At 41.4% G+C, this 18,245-nt stretch overlaps 1 protein-coding gene across 4 annotated transcripts in view; it reads right to left on the reverse strand.

Annotated features, from left to right (window-relative positions):
* Positions 1 to 18,245, reverse strand: part of ARHGAP21 (Rho GTPase activating protein 21) — a 195,561-nt gene that overhangs the window by 74,745 nt on the left and 102,571 nt on the right. For 3 of the 4 annotated variants that reach the window (XM_084621857.1, XM_084621856.1, XM_084621858.1), the window contains 2 exons: positions 6,505 to 6,597; positions 300 to 378 (listed from right to left, as the gene is read on the reverse strand). In XM_084621857.1, the coding sequence (XP_084477983.1) occupies positions 300 to 378; positions 6,505 to 6,597 (172 nt within the window). Of the gene's footprint in view, positions 1 to 299; positions 379 to 2,006; positions 2,025 to 6,504; positions 6,598 to 18,245 lie in introns of those variants that run through there. The other variant, XM_084621859.1, reaches the window with a different exon arrangement.

Genomic DNA, 18,245 nt, shown 5'->3' on the forward strand with positions numbered 1-18,245 from the left:
AGTCCACTATTAAAGACAAATACTAGCTTAGATGGACCATGCTCTAATACAGTACAACAATTCCTATGAGTACAATACTGTTTGCGGAGGTGGGAGGGATTTTTTTTTATATATATAGAATATAAAAATCCCTCCCACCTCCGCAAGCAGTGTGTGTGTATATACACACACGCATGCACACAAACTTGCACACCCAGCGGTTGACACACATTTTTGCGGAATAATGCAACAGTCATCCCTCCCTATGCTCCAATTTATCAAGCTGGCACTCAAAAGGGACTAATTTACAAATATCTTACCTGTTCTGAATTAAAGCAATTACTTGGGAATATGTCTTCCCAATAACACTCTCTCCATTGACTTTTACAATTCTGTCACCTATGGGAAAAAAATAAATAAAAAGTTAAACATACAGCATATTTGTTTCTATTCCAGTTCTTTGGATTCTTCTCCATTCATTTTAAAAGGATGGTTCAGTACTTTACAATAATCAGGATCACTAACATAATGAATTTAAGTTTAGCTTGCTTTAAAAACAAACTACAAGCATATTCTTTGCTACTTAAAAATATTTCTTTATGTGTAGATATAGTACGTATATTAAAAACAAAAATTAAAATTTTCCGGCCAAATATTCAGATCTGGTACTTAATTCTATGCTCCCAAATTACACCCCTTAAACAACTCATTTGCTCATACAAATGTTCTTTTGAACACACAAGCAGGCACAAACCATAGAAAAGGCTAGTTTAAAAAATTGGCCTCCAAAACAACTTTTGAGGAATACTTCTCTATATTGAAATATGTTGATTTTTTAAAAAAAAATATTTCCAAATAAACTTTTGTTTAGAGATTTTAAAAAATTGGTAATTTTGGATTCAGAACACCTCCAGCAGTAGCACGTGTCTTTCCAACAGGCACTGCAATACTCTTTTGTTCTAAAATGTAGTAGTTATAGTAATCAGGAGAGAAGGTTTCTAAAGCTGCTCCAATTCCTTCTTTTCCTTAAAAGGCTAGTGTTACTTGTATGATGCTTTTAGCTTTTCGATGTCCAATCTATCTATCCATATGGTGTAGTGGTCTAATTCTCTGCCACCTAGATCAAATTTAGAATTGAACTGCAGTTTTTTTGAGCTTCTCTAGATAGTTTTGTTGTGTCCTACTGATTATAATCTTCTCTCACTCTTCAACCACGGATAGATGGCAACTTAAAATAAAGGAAACATGACAGATCTGTGTACTGTGGGCTCCTTTTCGGTTTTGAAACAGAAACTAACCTCATGACTATCACAACAGAGCTAAAAGAGGCTGTACCCCCTACACAATACAGGAATTATAAAGTAATCGTGCACATCCTGGTCTTCTCTCAGAAGAAGAAAAGAAAGAAACAGAAAATGTTTAAGGACGGACAACAACATATAAGAGGCTTTGAAACAGAAGAAAAGACGACTTGAACTCTAACAACACAGAGAGGAAGAACTCTTATTTTTCTTAGATAGAATCTTCTCTATACAAATACCCTGTAGAAGAGGTTAACCAATTATAGATATATACTGGAGACTCTTTGGAATACATGACTGCTGAACACTCTTGAGCGATCACCTCTCCTGCTTCCTGGCATTATGCAGAACTTTGTCCTCAGTTGGAAGATCTAACCCAGCTGAGTTCCATATCCAGAAACTGACCTAATGGTTCCTCTTTTTACTGGTTTAGACTGTACATATGATTTTCAACACATGATGAATAAAGGATCACACATTGGAGGTTTACAAATGTAACCTTTTGAACAGTGCATTTGGGTCCTTGTTTCAGCTGATTGTTTTGCTGAACTGGTATTGCTGGCTAAAGTAGTTTCCCAAAGGTGAGCAAGAATAATAAGCAACACTACAGAAGAGAATTTGATGCCAAACATCCTGGCAGCTGATAATCCACATGACCGATGAGTAATCTTGGCTGGTAGAAAGTCAAACTCCAGATAAGTAGGTAGATCATTGTGAATTCCCTACCTAATTTCACTGAAGTGTTGGATTTTTCTGAAGCCACAGTTTAGTCTGGAATGCTTGAATCATTCTCAAACTACAAAAAAAAAATTTACAGATAAAATTTGTCATAATTTAGGCCAAGAGCTACATACTTAGAAGTTTTAAATCCTGTTCTAAGAAGTTCAGCCATATTGTAGGGCTTCTTCCAAATACCATCAGAGCCTTCCCTCTTGCCACTGAAAATAGGAACGGATTTTTTTTTTTTTTTTTAAATTATAGCTTCAAACCTTGCCCAATTATTTGGTACTTCTTGTTTTCACATAGGAATATTGAGTAATGATGAACATCCTTATATTGCCTCATATCACCTGTCTTTCTGTGGAGTTTTTGGTTCCAGCCTGCTCTCCCATGATTTTCAATTCAGCTCTCAGACTCGGAACCAGAAGAAGTGATGTGGGTCAGCCTGGATCAAGTGCCCAATGACTCAGAAAAGGAATTGCCTAGAAGTTTAAGTGGCACCGAAGACAGAATCAGCCTCAGGAATGGAGTGATTGAACGAAGATTATAAGGTGGAAGGGGCTTTGCTCTGTCATAGGTAGACAGAAGGAGAGAATGTACTTATTGTGGGAAGAAGTAAGTGAAAGTTGTTCTTACAGTTATCCAATGATTAAACCCACCTCAATACTTTTTGGCAACATTGTGACTCAATCTGAACACACTGGTACCAATTCTCCTCTGCCTTGTATGTTGTAGAGTCATTTACACTTGCGCTGAGTACATGCAAAATGCTGTCCTGACAGTATCTTATACCCACTTTGCATAGGTGTACATAATCGGGCCCATTATAGTTATAGATATTGTAATTGCTTTCTACCATGTTTGGGATTCTCAGACGTGATCTCTGAGGTAAAATGCTTTGAGTGTCAAACATGGGAACTATGGACCTGCTCAGCAACAACCCAATTAGACTTATGAATACAAAACTACATAGAACTATGAAAAATGTTTAAACTAAACCATTCTGCAGTTAGGATATCCTTTCATTCAAGTTTACAAGATTATCACAAGTCTCTATATTACAGCATGCCACATTTAGCTTTTCCAGGCAACTGATCCACTTGCAAACTGGGTGTTTCTGTCCAATCAAACTGTGAATGAGACATTCAATAATACAAAATAAGTGCCTTGCAGCAATGAAATATAAACTGACAAAAATAATGAAACGTAACTACTTAAGTTCATATTCGATTTCAAAATCTTTTAACCCCTTTAGTGTAACCATAAAATGAAATAAAACCATATACTGCAACGGAACAACCCAAGAAAAGTTGGTTCCACAAAATGAGATACCCACTATACACAAAGTGATTGTGTCAGAAGCCGAGCCGTCTAACTGGCTGACCGTTCTCCGAGTGCTTTATAATGTGATTTCCAAGACACAGCCATAATACTACATGTTAATCTACAGTTTTTAACAGAAATAGCAACATGACCTAATTAGATATTATGACTATCAGTAGTCTCCTTAAAAGGACACGTGGGCAATTTAAAAAAAAAATTATAATTTATTCTCTACCTTTTTATAAGTCTGAAAATAAACTATTCTCTGTACTGATTTTATCCTTTTCAGTATGGCAAATATTGAATTTCATCTTCGGTCAGAAAAGTAACATGCTCCTTTTGTACAACTTCAGCGTATGTTGCACTTTATCAAGCCAAAACGTCTCTCTCTATACACCAGCATCAAATGATGCCATGGTTGCTCAGAGAATGCTTGCTACTGTAAAACTATATCAAAGAGAGAAGAAAAAAAATAGGATGTACTGCAGAGCCTGGAAAGTCAGTGCTGTGATTTTTAATTTTCTAAATGCCCTAGAGTTTTCATATTTCTTTTGAAAAAAATTACCCTAGTCCAAGCAATTAATACATGTATACATTTAAAAAAAAAAATCAAATCTCAACAGCCAGGTCAGGAGTGTTCTCTGACTCACATGCATTGCTTTTGTATAGTATAGTGTTTGCCACGCTTTTAAGGATAGAAATTCTCATTTACAATGGTATCCAGCTACCTAATCTGTAGTTGTATAATTTGTACGATTGTTCCTTCTAAAAACTTTTCTTGAAGAATTTAAATAAAGAACCACAAATTATTACAAAACTTAGGCTAAGTCTATACCAGACTTGTGCCAGCATAGTGGTGCGAAGAGGTGAGAGCCTGATCAACTTAGGCATTCAGGCAGAATTCTGTAGCGCAGACAAGAGTTATATCCTGGTATAGCTTGTTTTGCTTGTGGGGACTAGCGAGTATTTACCACATCAGTATAAAGTGCAACTTTGGCTGCATCCAGACCAGGAGTGTTTTGCCAGCATAGTATACTGGTATACCTAGGGGTAAATGCTCTTAGTGCAGACCTAGCCTTTGTAATGCACTTTAAATGGTGCTTTACAAACAGATGGCTTCTCTGTTTCAAAGATTTTTTGGACTAAATCAGACAAAACAAGCAAAATAATGGTTAGGTAGAGGGCCAAATGGGGACTGCTCATATTTACTTGCTTTAAAATAGGTTGGGGGAGTGGGAAGGTGGAGGGTTAAATGATTTGGAACCATCAAGTTATGCACATAACCTATGTAACCACATGTAAAGTCCTGTCCTTCCTCAACCCTTCCTCTTGTTTGTCACACTCACATGTCCCTTGTCTTATCTTAAATTATAAGCTCTTCACATCTTCCTTTATGTTTGTATAGCACCTATTACAATATGGCCCCAGTCTTGATTGTGGGTTTGGGGCATTAATACAAATAAATAATACAAAGAACACACAAAAAATACAGGACAACCATTCAGGAAAAGGAGGGTGAGGGGATTATAGGAGAACTGAAGAAGAGCAGGACTGCTTGAAGTGTTAGGTTTGATGTAGAGGTCTGATGGAAGAGAGGGCACTTAGAGCAGTGTTTTTCAAACTGTGGGTCAAGAAGCAGTACTGGGTCCCAGCATGTCGGGCACTGGGTCACCTTACTCCGGTCAGCACTGCTGACCGGGATGTTAAGAGTCCCATCGGCAGTGCTGCCCAGCAAAGGCAGGCTAGTGCAGGGGTGGACAAACTATGGCCCACGGGATTGCCCCCCATGGTGCCGCAGGTCCCACACCAATCTCAGAAGTGGCTGGCACCACATCCTTGAGGCCCCTGGGGGGGGAGGAGGGAGGTTCCATGCATTGCCCTTGCCTCCAGGCACTGCCCCCCATCAGCTCCCATTGGGCAGGAATGGGGAACCGTGGCCAATAGGAGCTTCAGGGAAGTCCTGGAGGCGTGGCAAGTGCAGCACATGGAGCCCTGTTCCCTCCCCTCCCGCAGGGGCCGCGCAGAGGCATGGTGCCAGCCACTTCCTGGAGCGGCACAGCATGGGGCCAGGGCAGGCATGCAGGGAGCCTGCCCTGGCCCCAGGGCGCGCTGCTGCCACCCCGGAGCCGCTTTAGGTAAGCGGCGCAAGGCCGGAGCCAGAATCCCTCCTACACCCCGCCCCCCAACCCCCTGCCCTGAGCCCCCTGCCACACCCCACGTGCACCCCAACCCCCAGCTCCCTCCTGCAGTCCGCACCCCTCCTCCTCCCCAATCCCTTGCCCTGAGCCTATTCCTGCACACTGCACCCTCTCCCACACCCGTACTTCCTTCTGCACCCCAACCCCCTGCCCTGCGTACAATTTCCCCAGGTGTGGCCCTCGGCCCAAAAAATTTGCCCACCCCATGGCTAGTGCCTACCTTTTCCGACACTGCAGCCAGCAGAAGGTCCGGCTTCTAGGCAGGGGGGCCACGAGGCTCCACACACTGCCTGAGCCCCCAATACCCGGCCCCAGCCCTGAAGCTCCCCCCAAACCTGGAACCCCTTCCTGCACCCCAAATCCCTCATCCATGGCCCCAGAAGAGCTTGCTCCCCCAACCCAGACCCCCTCCCACACCACAATCCCCTGCCCCAGCCCTGAGCCCACATCCCAAATCCCCTCATCCCCAGCTCCTTTGGGTCTTCAGCTTCAATTTTCTTCAACTGGGTCCCCAGAAATAGAAAGTTGGAAAACCACTAACTTAGAGGATAAATCTAGTGACAATGCTCAAAGTATGGATAGGTGGAGAGGTAGCATGATTGACAGCATAAAAGAAAAGATTGTGAAAAAAAGTAAAGAAGGAGCAAACAGAGAACTGAAGAGCTGACCGTGGGAGAGGAAGCAATATAAAACGGGAGCCAGGATTAAGGTGGGGGCAAGTTTATGTAACACTTTATAGGCAAGGAAAAGGAGCATGAGTTTGTGGTGCGGAGACAGGAAGACATGGAAAAATAATCAAAGGGGTGGACTTGCGTGATCAGAGTGGTAGGACCTAGAGAAGACTATAGTAGCAGTGTTTGGGGCAGTCCACAGAGGGAGAGGTGAGAGTAAGAGAGTCCAGAAAGTGCAATAATCAAGATGACAAGACTGCAGAAAAGTTATAGCTTTTTTTATATTAAATTAGCACTATAAAAGAACAGCACCTGTGCATAATCCAGCTTCAAAAGCAGGTCCACCTTCTTTAACCTGTTTAACAAATATGGTATCCATCGGTTCCAGTCTGTTTCTTTGCTTCCCTAAAGAAAAGCACATGTTTGGAAAGGTATTTTATTAAGCTGTATTATGATGCTGAATTGTAAAAAACATTCTGAAAAAACTTAATCATGCCATATTCATCTTCATATTAAATATTAGGATCCAAATTATTTCTTAATTCATTTGGCAAACAGAGCATTAACATCCGTTCTATTTGAAACCATTTGCTTTCTTTTGGCTAGACTGAAGATCTTTGACCTGTCTGTAAAACTGTAGTTGCAAAATTGTAGCACATGAATATATCAGAAGTCTGACACTTTTCAGCTTTATTTTTTCATCTCATCAGTATTCCATCCTCAGACTGGTGACCATGGCTTTCAATAAGGGCCATCCCTTGTTTCTCAGATTCCCATCTGGCAGGTTTATGAAACCACACTAACTGAAATCACAATCAGAATTACAGTACTATAACTTGAAAAAAAATGAGGCATTTCTCCAAAAGAGGGTCTAGACTTTGTAGTATCCTGAGAGCACCATAAAAAACCCAAAACTACTGACTCTGTAACAGCAACTCTCAGATCCTTGAGCCAAGCTGACCAAAGGTCTTTGAAAATTTGTTTTTGATGGAAGTTCAAAAAGCAAGGTGCATATCAAGGTTAATCATAGTGATTGTGTGTAACGTTCACAGACTGAGTGAGACAGTCACAGGTTTGTTTCAGGGAGTCTAAACTGGTGAAATTTATAACCTTCTTGCCTCCTCACTGTGCACACTCACAAACATGAATATCTCACCTCCTTCCCCTCTTACACATCACATTTGCATTTGGTCCTCCAAATCTAAGTCAGTCTAAGAAGCAATAGCCATACTAGGTCCAGAAGGGTGCAGCAGGAAACACTGACTAGCATTTATAAATCAAAATAAGGAGATGGAGTGTACGACAAGTTACATCTATAAGATGCAAGTCAGAGTCCATTTATGTCTTAACTGTAACATATCAAGAGAGCCGGAGTAAAACATAGTAAATTACATCATCTTAGACTTGCATCTGAATTTGGCCCACAGTATACAAACAAACAAGTCCTAACTGTCCAATTTTGCAAACTGCTGAGCACCCTGAACTCCCAATGAAAAGCAATTACAACTATAAGTGATAACAGAACCACAAATAAAACCTTAAGTTGCCATAGAACAATCAAGGAAGTTGGCTCTATGAAAGGAGATCACTTTATATATAAAGTGATTATGTCAGAAGTCGAGCAGTCCAACTTGCTGATCATTCCTGGAGTGCTTTATAATGTGATTTGCAAGATACAGCTATAATACATTTCATTCTAAAGTTCTGACAAGAAAGAGTCTTCATGGAGAAATACCTACTACATCTGGCATTTTCTACCTCCTCCTTAAAATACAGACATTAAAACATTGCTAAACCTTTTATGGCCATTCAGAGACACCAATACTTCAATTTTGGACATGGTCAAAATGCAAGGCGAAGACTGACTTGCTCAAGCTAAGGACATGAACAAGTTGTTCCAGCTACTTATAGGGGCCAGCACCTATAAATGGGTGATCTTTTGTAGGGTCAGATCCCATGACCACCAGTATTGCCATTTTCCTCCCTTCTCCATTATGGGATCATGTGACTTGGGGTAAGGAAAAGAAAGAACAAATGATGGAAACAACATACACTCAAAGAAAATAAACCAGAGAGATACTTACTACCAATATAGTACATTCAGTTTACAACCACCCCTTCAGGTGAATATAACACCAACACAGCCAATAGCGCAGACCTGAAATTCATATTATGTGATGAAAGATCAGTAGTCAACAGATCTGACCTCCACATCCTTTTATCAGACAAGGCTCCCATCTTGTCCTTTTTTACCAGTTCCTGGTTAGTTGGCAGCAGAGGCCCAATGCTGGCTCACCCCATCCTCCCTATACATTGTCCCTATCCGAATACACAAAACAAGTGGCCAACCAGCCATGTTACTCCCATTCAGCATCAAATGCAGAGAAGGATCCCTTGGAAAAACAGAATCCTTTGCATGTATCCACCATATCTGTAAATCAGTGGAGATAATTACATACTAATCTTCAGAGCACATAAATTGTAGGTTTCCCTGGAGAGCGGGCGTTTGACTGACAATAGTGGAGTCCCCAAAGCTCATCATGACAGGGGACTAACATCTACACTGACAATAAAAAAAAAACGCCTCTTCTACACACAAGCACTCTACTTTGGGCTACACAGGTATTCTTGGGATCAATTCACAAAGTTGGTCTCACACTGGACTAATTCTTTGGCCTAGAAATGGAAATAGGAAATATTAGGAACTCACCCCTTTTCCCAGGAAGGTCACCACCTCCTTCAAACCAAGATCAATCTGCAGGCACACAAGTTGGAAGAAGGGACTATCACTATGGTCTGCCCCTGTAAATTTATGGTCCCAGATAAATTCCAGAACATCTTCAATAAAATCCATATACAACCGAAGAGCCAAAGACTGTAAGACCAAGTAAGATGCTACAGACCTGATTCTTATTTACACTAAAGCTGCTTTACATTGCTAGAGCAATGTAAAATGGATTTAATGTAAATAAGACTAGGACAACTTGGAGCATTTGCCAGACAGACAAACACTGGCACCTTCAGACCCTTAAATCTCTTTAGTTCTCAGATACTGATGTCAGATGACACAGGAGGGAAGGAAACAAATGGCAATACTTGAAAACCTGATCAGAAGCTGGAAACTCCAAAACAAGGTTTTCTAGAATCCTAGGCTATGGCTGTAGCTGAGACTAAAATCTCTCTTCTCTTCTGCCACTGCAGCAGCTAAATCCTGCACTGCAGAATTTTAATGGTCTGTGAATGACTGTCTCAGTTCAGACTGCATCCACACAAACTCAGAAGCCAGCTCCACTCCATATGAATAACTATCGACAAGCTTCTCAGAGAAGATCAAATAAATCCCGCATGCCCTCTCCAGACAGCAGCAGTCACATGCTAAGACAGAACCTCCCCTCTTTACAGCATTCAGTATTTTCCCTGAGCAAGACACTAGAGTGCTGGAAGAAATCTGCACCACTACCAGTGATTCACACTATAACAGAGTGGCACGCACCTCTTGCGAGTGCCCCCTGGCCAAGTGCATGTGCCTCCACTCAGTCTCTGTAATTGTGCTAGGTCTTCCGTAACTCAGCCCTCCAGCCAAGTCGCACACAGTCTACATATGGAACACAAACAAAACAAACCCCTTCCGGGATAAAGAGCCCAACATAGGCCTCTCAGTATCCCTCGGGTGGAACGGCTCTTCCTGTAGACCTCCCTGGGCTCAGTCTTTAAACAGTCCTGGCCCTGGTATGGGTCTGTGCCCTCAGCGCTCCCTCCCTGGAGACATCTTCACCCTCTCTGGGCCCTTCTCTGACCCCAGTTCTCCAGCTGGGTCGCTAAACAGTTCAGGTCCCCTTCTGGGGATGTACCAAAGTCCCTAAAGTCCAATATCACTGACCCTCTTCAAGGTCTTCAATCCCTTCTCTGGGGATCAGTTCAACTCCCTCCTCAAGGATTTAGCTCCTCCGCCACTGTGGCTGGTGGGGACCTGGGCCTGCCCACCATTCCTGGGTCCCAGCCCAGGGACCCTACAAATATCAGCCACCCGCTGCATCCCTTTGACTAGTCACGATGCTGCTACAATTTCTTGGGCCACTTCTCCATGACCCCTTCATCCTTACCTTAGGGCTTCAGCTACCAAGTTCCAGCAACCAGCCAGGAGCTCCTCCTTGCTCCCCCGGTCCCTGACAGCAACTGATCTGTTTGAGGTTCTGCAGTCCTTTCAGCCAGACAGGAACACCATCCTTGCTCCTATGGCTCCAAGCAGAAACTGCCTCCTGTTCTGTACCGCAGTTCCTTTTGTATGGGCCTTCTGGACCTGGACTGGCTGCGTCCTGCAGCCTCCCTCTGATTTGCTGCTTCCCACGCAGCCTCTCTAGGCCACTTGGAGGATAGTTCCACTGCTCCTTTTTGGGGACAGGGTGTGGTAGGACCCTGAGGCCTGCAGCAGGGGGCCTCTGAGCCTGGTACACCCATCACACAGACCCATGATCACTGTGGCTGTGGAAAGATGCATCTGGCACCTTTACTGGTAAAAATCATCAAATGCCACCTTTAATGAGGGCACCTTTGATTAGAGCATGTCTTAATGCCACATATTTTTAAACCTTCTCTTGACTCAGGCCTTGTCGATTACCACCCCAGCATCCAAACTCCCATTCTTGATCGAGATAATTGAGAAACTAGCTGAGTAGTAATCTCCCTCGGTACCTACATTAATCAAGAAGTAACGATGAAAGCGGTCATCCTTAAGAGTGAAGGATGTAAGAAGAGAGGACAGGACTCGTAGGAAGAGGGCAAAAGCTTTGAAGCTTACTACCTAATAGTCAGAGTAACCAGAAATCAGATCTCTTTTAGAAAAGTGTAAAACTCTCTTCTTCATCTTAGCTCTTCCATATTCCCAACAGCAAAGAAGAGAGGAATCAGAACTAGAGAAAAAAGAAGAAAAAAGAGAAAGGGGACACAGAGTAGGAGGAGAGCAAAGAGGGGATAAAGCAATAAAATTAGGCCATGTAGCATTTGCATGTTTGGTTTTTTAACTCTTTGGGAGGTTGTTGGAAACTACAGTGATGGGTGCCTTTAGAAAACCTGGATAAATAGCAAGGGTAGAGGACAATTCTCAAATAATAAACTCATTGTCTGCCCCTGCAGGACATTTAGAAACTTAAAAAAACAAAAATTAAAAAAAAACTGATCAACTCCTTCTGCCAACTGAGATCACGGGAGGGTCTGTACCCTTCCACAATGCATGAACCGACTTTTCCCTTGGAGACACTGGCACTCTCAGCCAGTTAATTCAACTAGCTCAACCGTCTCACTACTTAAAAAGTATCAATTACACAAAAGCAGACTTTCCATTTTCAATGAATTTCCACTGAAAACACAAAAGGTCCATTTTCAAGACAAGTCATTTAAAATGCAAGCATGCAATTCCCGTCCAGTAACTAGTGGGCATATTACCTCTACTAGTGCATTTCAATACCTCTCAGTGGGGGGGGGAGAGATTAGAATTTGCATAAAAAGACCTTTTGATTGGCACTGGTCAGCTCTGAAGGGAATACCATCCACTCCTTTACCAGAGGCTGGAAGTTGAAATGTGTCGTCTTGACTGGATTGGTGGTAGGCATGGAGAGATCCCAGTGATGAGAAAAGAAAAATCTTCCAGTGAAACTGTGACTCAAAGGTCTGAAGAATATAATGAATCAAACCTAATAAATACAGTATGAAATCTAAACTCTATAAATGGACTCCAAAAGAACAACAGACTATTTGACTGAGCGCCATGAGAGTCAGAACTAAAAGAATTTTCACCAAGCAAATTAGCAGTTCATATCTAAAAGTCCACATCTCATTTGATAACAGAAACCCAAGTAATTCTCAAGCAGTCCTTAGCAGATTTAACTTGGGTGGTAAGTTAACTAGGCAAGACCACACTGGGTTACCAAAGTCATGCCCTTTGAGAACTTGGAAATTTGTAACAAAACACTTCTTTATCATTTAGCATGGATTAAGCAGCATTCACCTTGTAATGGTCTATGAATGGCTAACATAGTAAAAGGAAATCCCACATTCTTTTCTATTAATGGTCAGGTACCGACCTGAGTATTCCTTGATCAGTGGAATTTGCTGCAGAATTCACCACAGAAACTCAACTTCCATTTTCAAAAGAGTTTCCTTTGGTTTATATTGGTTCACATTTCTGGCCTGTTTGCTTCAACCAAAAGAAACTTTTTTAAAAGAACCCAAAACACCTCTCATCTGCAGAGAACCTGAAACAATAGCTCTGAGAGGTGTGACTTGGCCCATTCATTTCAAACCAGGGCTTATGGATGCTATAATTACATGCCAGCATTAGCCAGCTTTTTCCCCAAGATGCCACAGAATTCAGTACTTCTGCCACAGAATCCACCATTTTTCAGCAGCCATGTGCCTAACATTTTGGTTTCTAGCTCCCTGCTGTGCTGGGACCTGCCTTCAGCTGATGCTTGCTCTGCAGGTTTCCTTGTGGGGAGGGTGGGGAATGTGTTGGGCTACAGTCCATTCTATATGCATTATTCCATGGAGTGAAGCAGTAGGACACTGGGGAGTGGGAACTGAAGTTCAGCTTGTAATTAGGGAGTAGAAGAGATAAGTATAGGCTGGCCACCTCAGTCACCTGAAGAAGAGTCTATCAGTCAAGGCCTGCGTATAGAAGGTGCTGAAGCCAGCTATAAGCTCCTCCCTTCCCTGGAATACATGAGGAGAAGGAGGTTCTGAGCTGGACAGCCTCAAGAGTGGAACTATGCTGCTTGAAGTCCATAACAAAAAACATATCCTTTTGAACAATCATGGTGAAGACACGGACCATGAAATCTTATGTCAACAAGACATAGCTGTCTATTTTTGTAGACATGGAAATGAGGGATATTTTGCTGCAAACAAATAAGTTAATATTGCCATTGAGAAAATTGGTCCCACTGTGTCAAGGAGTATTCGGGGCTCCGGCTATGAAATGAGAGTCTAATGACAATATTAAAATTGAAGGTTAAAATATAACAAGCAGATCAAATGTCGGAGACATTAGTGGCAGAAGTTATGGAAAGAGCAGTGAAAACCTATACCATAAACTCAACACTTGCAAGAGAACTGCATTAAATAAATTGCATTTAACTGAAATTGTAAGGCAAACATAGACCAGGTTGAAGCATAAACTTGACACCAAAAGGTACACTGGCTCCCAGTTTCCAAAAGCCACCACCAAATCTGCACCCAAGACAGAGGTCAGGATAAGAGTCCTCCAGAAATGAGACTCAACGAATTGCAACAAGTTACTGGAACTTGTAAAATGTGCCCATATATTAAGTGGGAGAGTCAACAGGTTATGCTGCAAAGAATAAAACTGTCCTGATGTTCTAAGCTATCCACAATATGAATTCTTTTCCATAAAAACACAAAATAGTAGAGATTGTGATACTAAATCCAATGGCACAAGTAACTATTTCACATCTCATGCAGCTCTAACACAACAAGATTCAGTAAAAGACTACCCAAATCACAATAGGGGTGCTTTCAGACATTGAATTAAAGTAACAACAGACTGGAGGGGTGGGGAGAGGAAGGGCAGGGAGGGAGAACACGAACATGGAAATATCCGTGGCTTTTTGTGTTTGGGGAAAAAATAATTTAAATAAAGCCAATTACAAGGCACCACCAGAAAGTTCCCTGAAGTGAAGACATACTGAATAATGCATAACAACAAGGCAGAGGATCACAGAACCTCAGAATCCAAACAAGACCAAAAGATCACACAGGGAAAAAAGTGTATGTTCCACTAGAGACCCAAAGTTACTCTGTATTCTGCTTTAAGTAAGAATTTAGCAAGACTAAATATCAGGATACCACAGATGAAAAAGCTATTTACAGCATTCTACAAGGCATGGGGGGGAGCTAATTGTCTAGGTAATGTTACCACTAAATAGGGGTTCTCACAAATTTTTGGTGGCCTCAGAGTGCGGCCACCAACTCTTGCTGGTGGCTGCTCTGACAATTTTTCCTAAAATGTTTAATTAACTTTAGGAAAAACAAATATACACATATACATGTCCAAATCATTGTAATTTATTTATGTAGGGGATGGAGTTTTTTTTCAGACTCAACAAAAATAACGTACACTTCGTCTCTGTTCTTTACTGGACCTAAACAGAATAGAAACACAAATACGATGCTTTGCACGTTCTTGTCTTTTGTTCTAGTTGTTTCTTTTGCTTTTTGGGTTGCTTTTTATTTCATTTTATTTTTTTAAAACTTGCTGGCTAGTAAGTCTGCTACTGTGAAAAGTGATGCTTGTATGTTAATATTACTTTTCACAGCCTCCCAGCTAGCGACTAAGTCTGCTGTGAAAGTGATATTAACAAACACACAAATATCACTTTTCACAGCAGACTTGGGAGACAAATTAAACCCTGATGGGGAGGCGGATAGGGAGACAGCAGGGCCAAGGATGATGGAGGAATGGATGGCAGGCTAGGAAATGCAACAGGGACCATCAGGGTGGCGGGAGAAGGTGAGGCCAGGGATGGAGCCCACTGCCGCGCAGCCCCACAGGCTGGAGCCTGCCGCTGGGTGGCTGAGCAACAGAGCCCAAAGCCCTGCACCCAGGGCCCAGAGATGGAGCCTGGGGCCCAGAGATGGAGCCTGAAGCCCCACAGCTGAAGCCTGCCACTCACCACCCTGTGGCTGAAGCCCGAGCCCACCATCCCGGGAAGGTGGGGAACTCACTGCCGGCCTGCTCCCCCAGCGTGTGCGCCTCCAGCAGGAGCAAGGCCCAAACCCTTACTGGTGGCCCTGGGGGAAGGGACACTGCTGTCCACCCCTCTGCCCCATTCACCACCCAGGAAGCTGTGGCCTCAAGAAAAGCCCCTGGTGGCCTCGTGCAGCCACGGTGGCCACATTTGAGAAACACTGAAGGATAGGGTTACCAACCTTCCAGGATTGGCCCGGAGTCTCCAGGAATTAATCTTTAATTAAAGATTATGTCTTGTGATGCTCTCCAGGAATACATCCAACCAAAATTGGCAATCCTACTGAAAATTTACAAAAATCTATCTTAATTTTTGTAAATATATTGCTATGTTTAATATATGCAGTAGCTTTATACACAGGACACTTAGCAGGAATACACAGCTTTATTTATTAGAGACGAAAGAATGTTGTACATTTTCTAGGCTTAGACTGGGAAATGCATACTTTTCAGTTCTCTTTAGTCTGCTATACGTTTGGACACAAACGAAAACTGCTTCCCATTAGTAACAGACATGAGCTTTGCAGGAAGTGTATGCCTCAAAATACTGTATGTTTGCATTTTAAATTACAACCCTAACAAAGTTAGAAATACAGAATTTCTTTAAGAAATAGCTGGAGATACAATCCTAACTCACCAAATCAAATGAAAGGGATTATATTAAGTATCTTTTTAAACTATAAAAATGTGAAAGCACAGTGTTATAAACCAAATTACAGGTTTGTGTTTACACTGTCCATTTAGGCTGAACTAGGCAAGTAACTTCTTGTTAAGTAATTCAACTACAGGACTTGTAGTAAGTACTACTGACCCTTTTCAAGTGAACATTAAGATATCAAAGCACAAAAAAGAAAGCCCTGAATTTCACAATTGACCCACTGTCTTGAAAGGTTTGCAAATATAATTCACACTATGTAATGCAGCACACAGAATTTCTCAGTATATTAGATGCAAGGATTTTCTAGCATGAGCTCCATCTGCCCTCCCTCGCCCACAAATTAAGAACAATCTGTCCTGTAGCAAAGACTAAAGCAAACTCTCTTACAATTTTTCAAACTGGCACTAGGTACATTGATTATTGTCACATGAACGAAAGACTATTAACCTGTTATTGGAGTTGTCTGAGTGTACTGCCTCTACACATTCACACTTACACAACATCCTTCCCCACTTTTGCCAAGACCTCACATAAATAGTAAAAAGGAACCGAGGACAGTTGGAGTCATTGTCCCTTACAAGTCTCCACAAAGAACACTCAAACCTGCAAGAGAGTGAGAGTACTTGTGAGTCACTGTTTTCTAGATGGTTCCAACCCCTCAGCATGAACCATATTTTTAAACATGTGGGTCATTTGGAAACTGTTCATTTGATAAATTGTTCAGCCTCAATGTATCATGGGTTATAAAAATACAGAAGTAAAAAGGAACTGAGCTTGGCTGGACAAATGTGTACATTTCTCTTTTGAATACGACAACTATTTTTCCCTTACCACATTTGCCTTTGCATTGCTTTGATATGCAAAAATCCTCCAAACAATTATATTTATGGTCCCAATGTTGAGTTTGGCCACAAATTATCACAAAAGCAGAGCAAGCAAATGCACTAGAAGGCTCCTGCCCCTTCATGATTTGGGAAGGTCAATTAAACTATGTGGAAATTGGCTTTTAAAGTTAGCCTTATTTAAATAGTTTGAATAAAATTGCTTGCAAGAGGTGAGTCAGCTGAGTGGAAAGTATTTTTCTGAACTTTTATAGAGCAGTAATTAAATCAGATGAAAGCCTTGCACAGTGAAGACCGACAAACAATAGCTTCAATTTAAGATAACCTTAAAAGATAATGTACAAACATACATCAAGAGACCTTCATGGAAAGTACTGGTTACCCAAATCCAAATAATTGTTTTTACTGTTTGCCAAGGTTAATTTAGGTATCAGACATTTAAATTCCAGTTCCTTCACGTGCTGCCCTTCCTCATTTTTCATTAAAAAAAGTGACGTGCCTAACATAGGTAAATTGATACTGTTTTTTTTCCCACCCATACAGTTATGCTAGGTCATCTAAAAGAGACTTCCTGTACCACAGATCAAAGTTCTCTGCTCTTTTTGTTTGAAGTTTAAAGTCACTCAGTTATCCATAAACAAGATAATCAAAGTTTCAATACATCTTACATGAATGGCAATTGTTTTCCTTTATTTAACTCCTATTCCCAGAGCAAAAAAAAATTACATCTTTTTCCAAGTGTCACATGCACAGTTTTGGGACTCTGCATTTCACAGTAGTGAAACTGCAGTGCACTTGAAAAGCTGGTAGTTTATAAAGAACATGCAGACAAATAAAAAAAATCAGTTTCTTTAGAGAAATAAAAAATTAGCTTAAAGAGGGCTGACAAGCTGACAGTGCATGAAGAGGAGCCCTTACGGAGGAAAAATCATTCTACAATGCTGTCATTCTAATGACAGGGTTAAATGCCACCAGGAATAAAATCCAAGAAAACTGAGTCACAGGTATTAAGCAAAAGAATCCTTGTTGAATAAGTATAGTATTGATTCCCATAACATTAGGGGAGTCACTTTAAAAAAAACACATTAAATTACCAGCGCTGGGAAAAGAAACCTAAGGAAACGTAAGGAATAAAGTCTGTAACAAAGACTGGGACAGATAACACAGAAAAACAGCTTATGTTGAGAAGTGAGAGGATCCACTTAGTCCTTTCTAGGAAAAGCTGTGAAGTTCTCTCTTGTAATTTTACACAAAAATCTTGTAACAGTCTAACTGGGAATCTTCAGTCTCATAAGATTTGCTAGTGCCTTCCCTAAATTACAGTGAGGCCACAGTTAAAGGAATAACCATGAGATTTTTGTATCTCCTGAATTAGTCAGCCACCTTGGTTTGGATGAGGGCCAACTAAGATTAGGTCAGAAGTTTCTTTTAAACAATATTTCCTGTAACCCTACCTGATCTAACAGCTTCATATATTATCTATGAGCTGATCAGCTGAGGCTACCAGCAATCACTTCCTTCACCACCAGACAACAGACAATAAATTTCTCACATTGCTCAGTCACAACCCTGACAACAAGGATAATCTTTCTTGGTACACTGTTTGGGACAGGGCCGTCTTTTGAGATGCCAGATGTAAAAGCAGGATCAACCATATGTTGTGCTATTGCTGTCATCGGATTCACAGAGTTGCCTTGTAATTAGTCTCTAATAAGTTTATTTCCAGCCAAAGAAAAAAGTATCAAAGGTAAACTACCGGCAAGAGAACCGAGGATTTTAAAGGTTTATAAGC

The sequence above is a fragment of the Lepidochelys olivacea genome, assembly GCF_965140295.1.
Source record: "Lepidochelys olivacea isolate rLepOli2 genome assembly, chromosome: 2".
NCBI lineage: Eukaryota > Metazoa > Chordata > Testudines > Cheloniidae > Lepidochelys > Lepidochelys olivacea.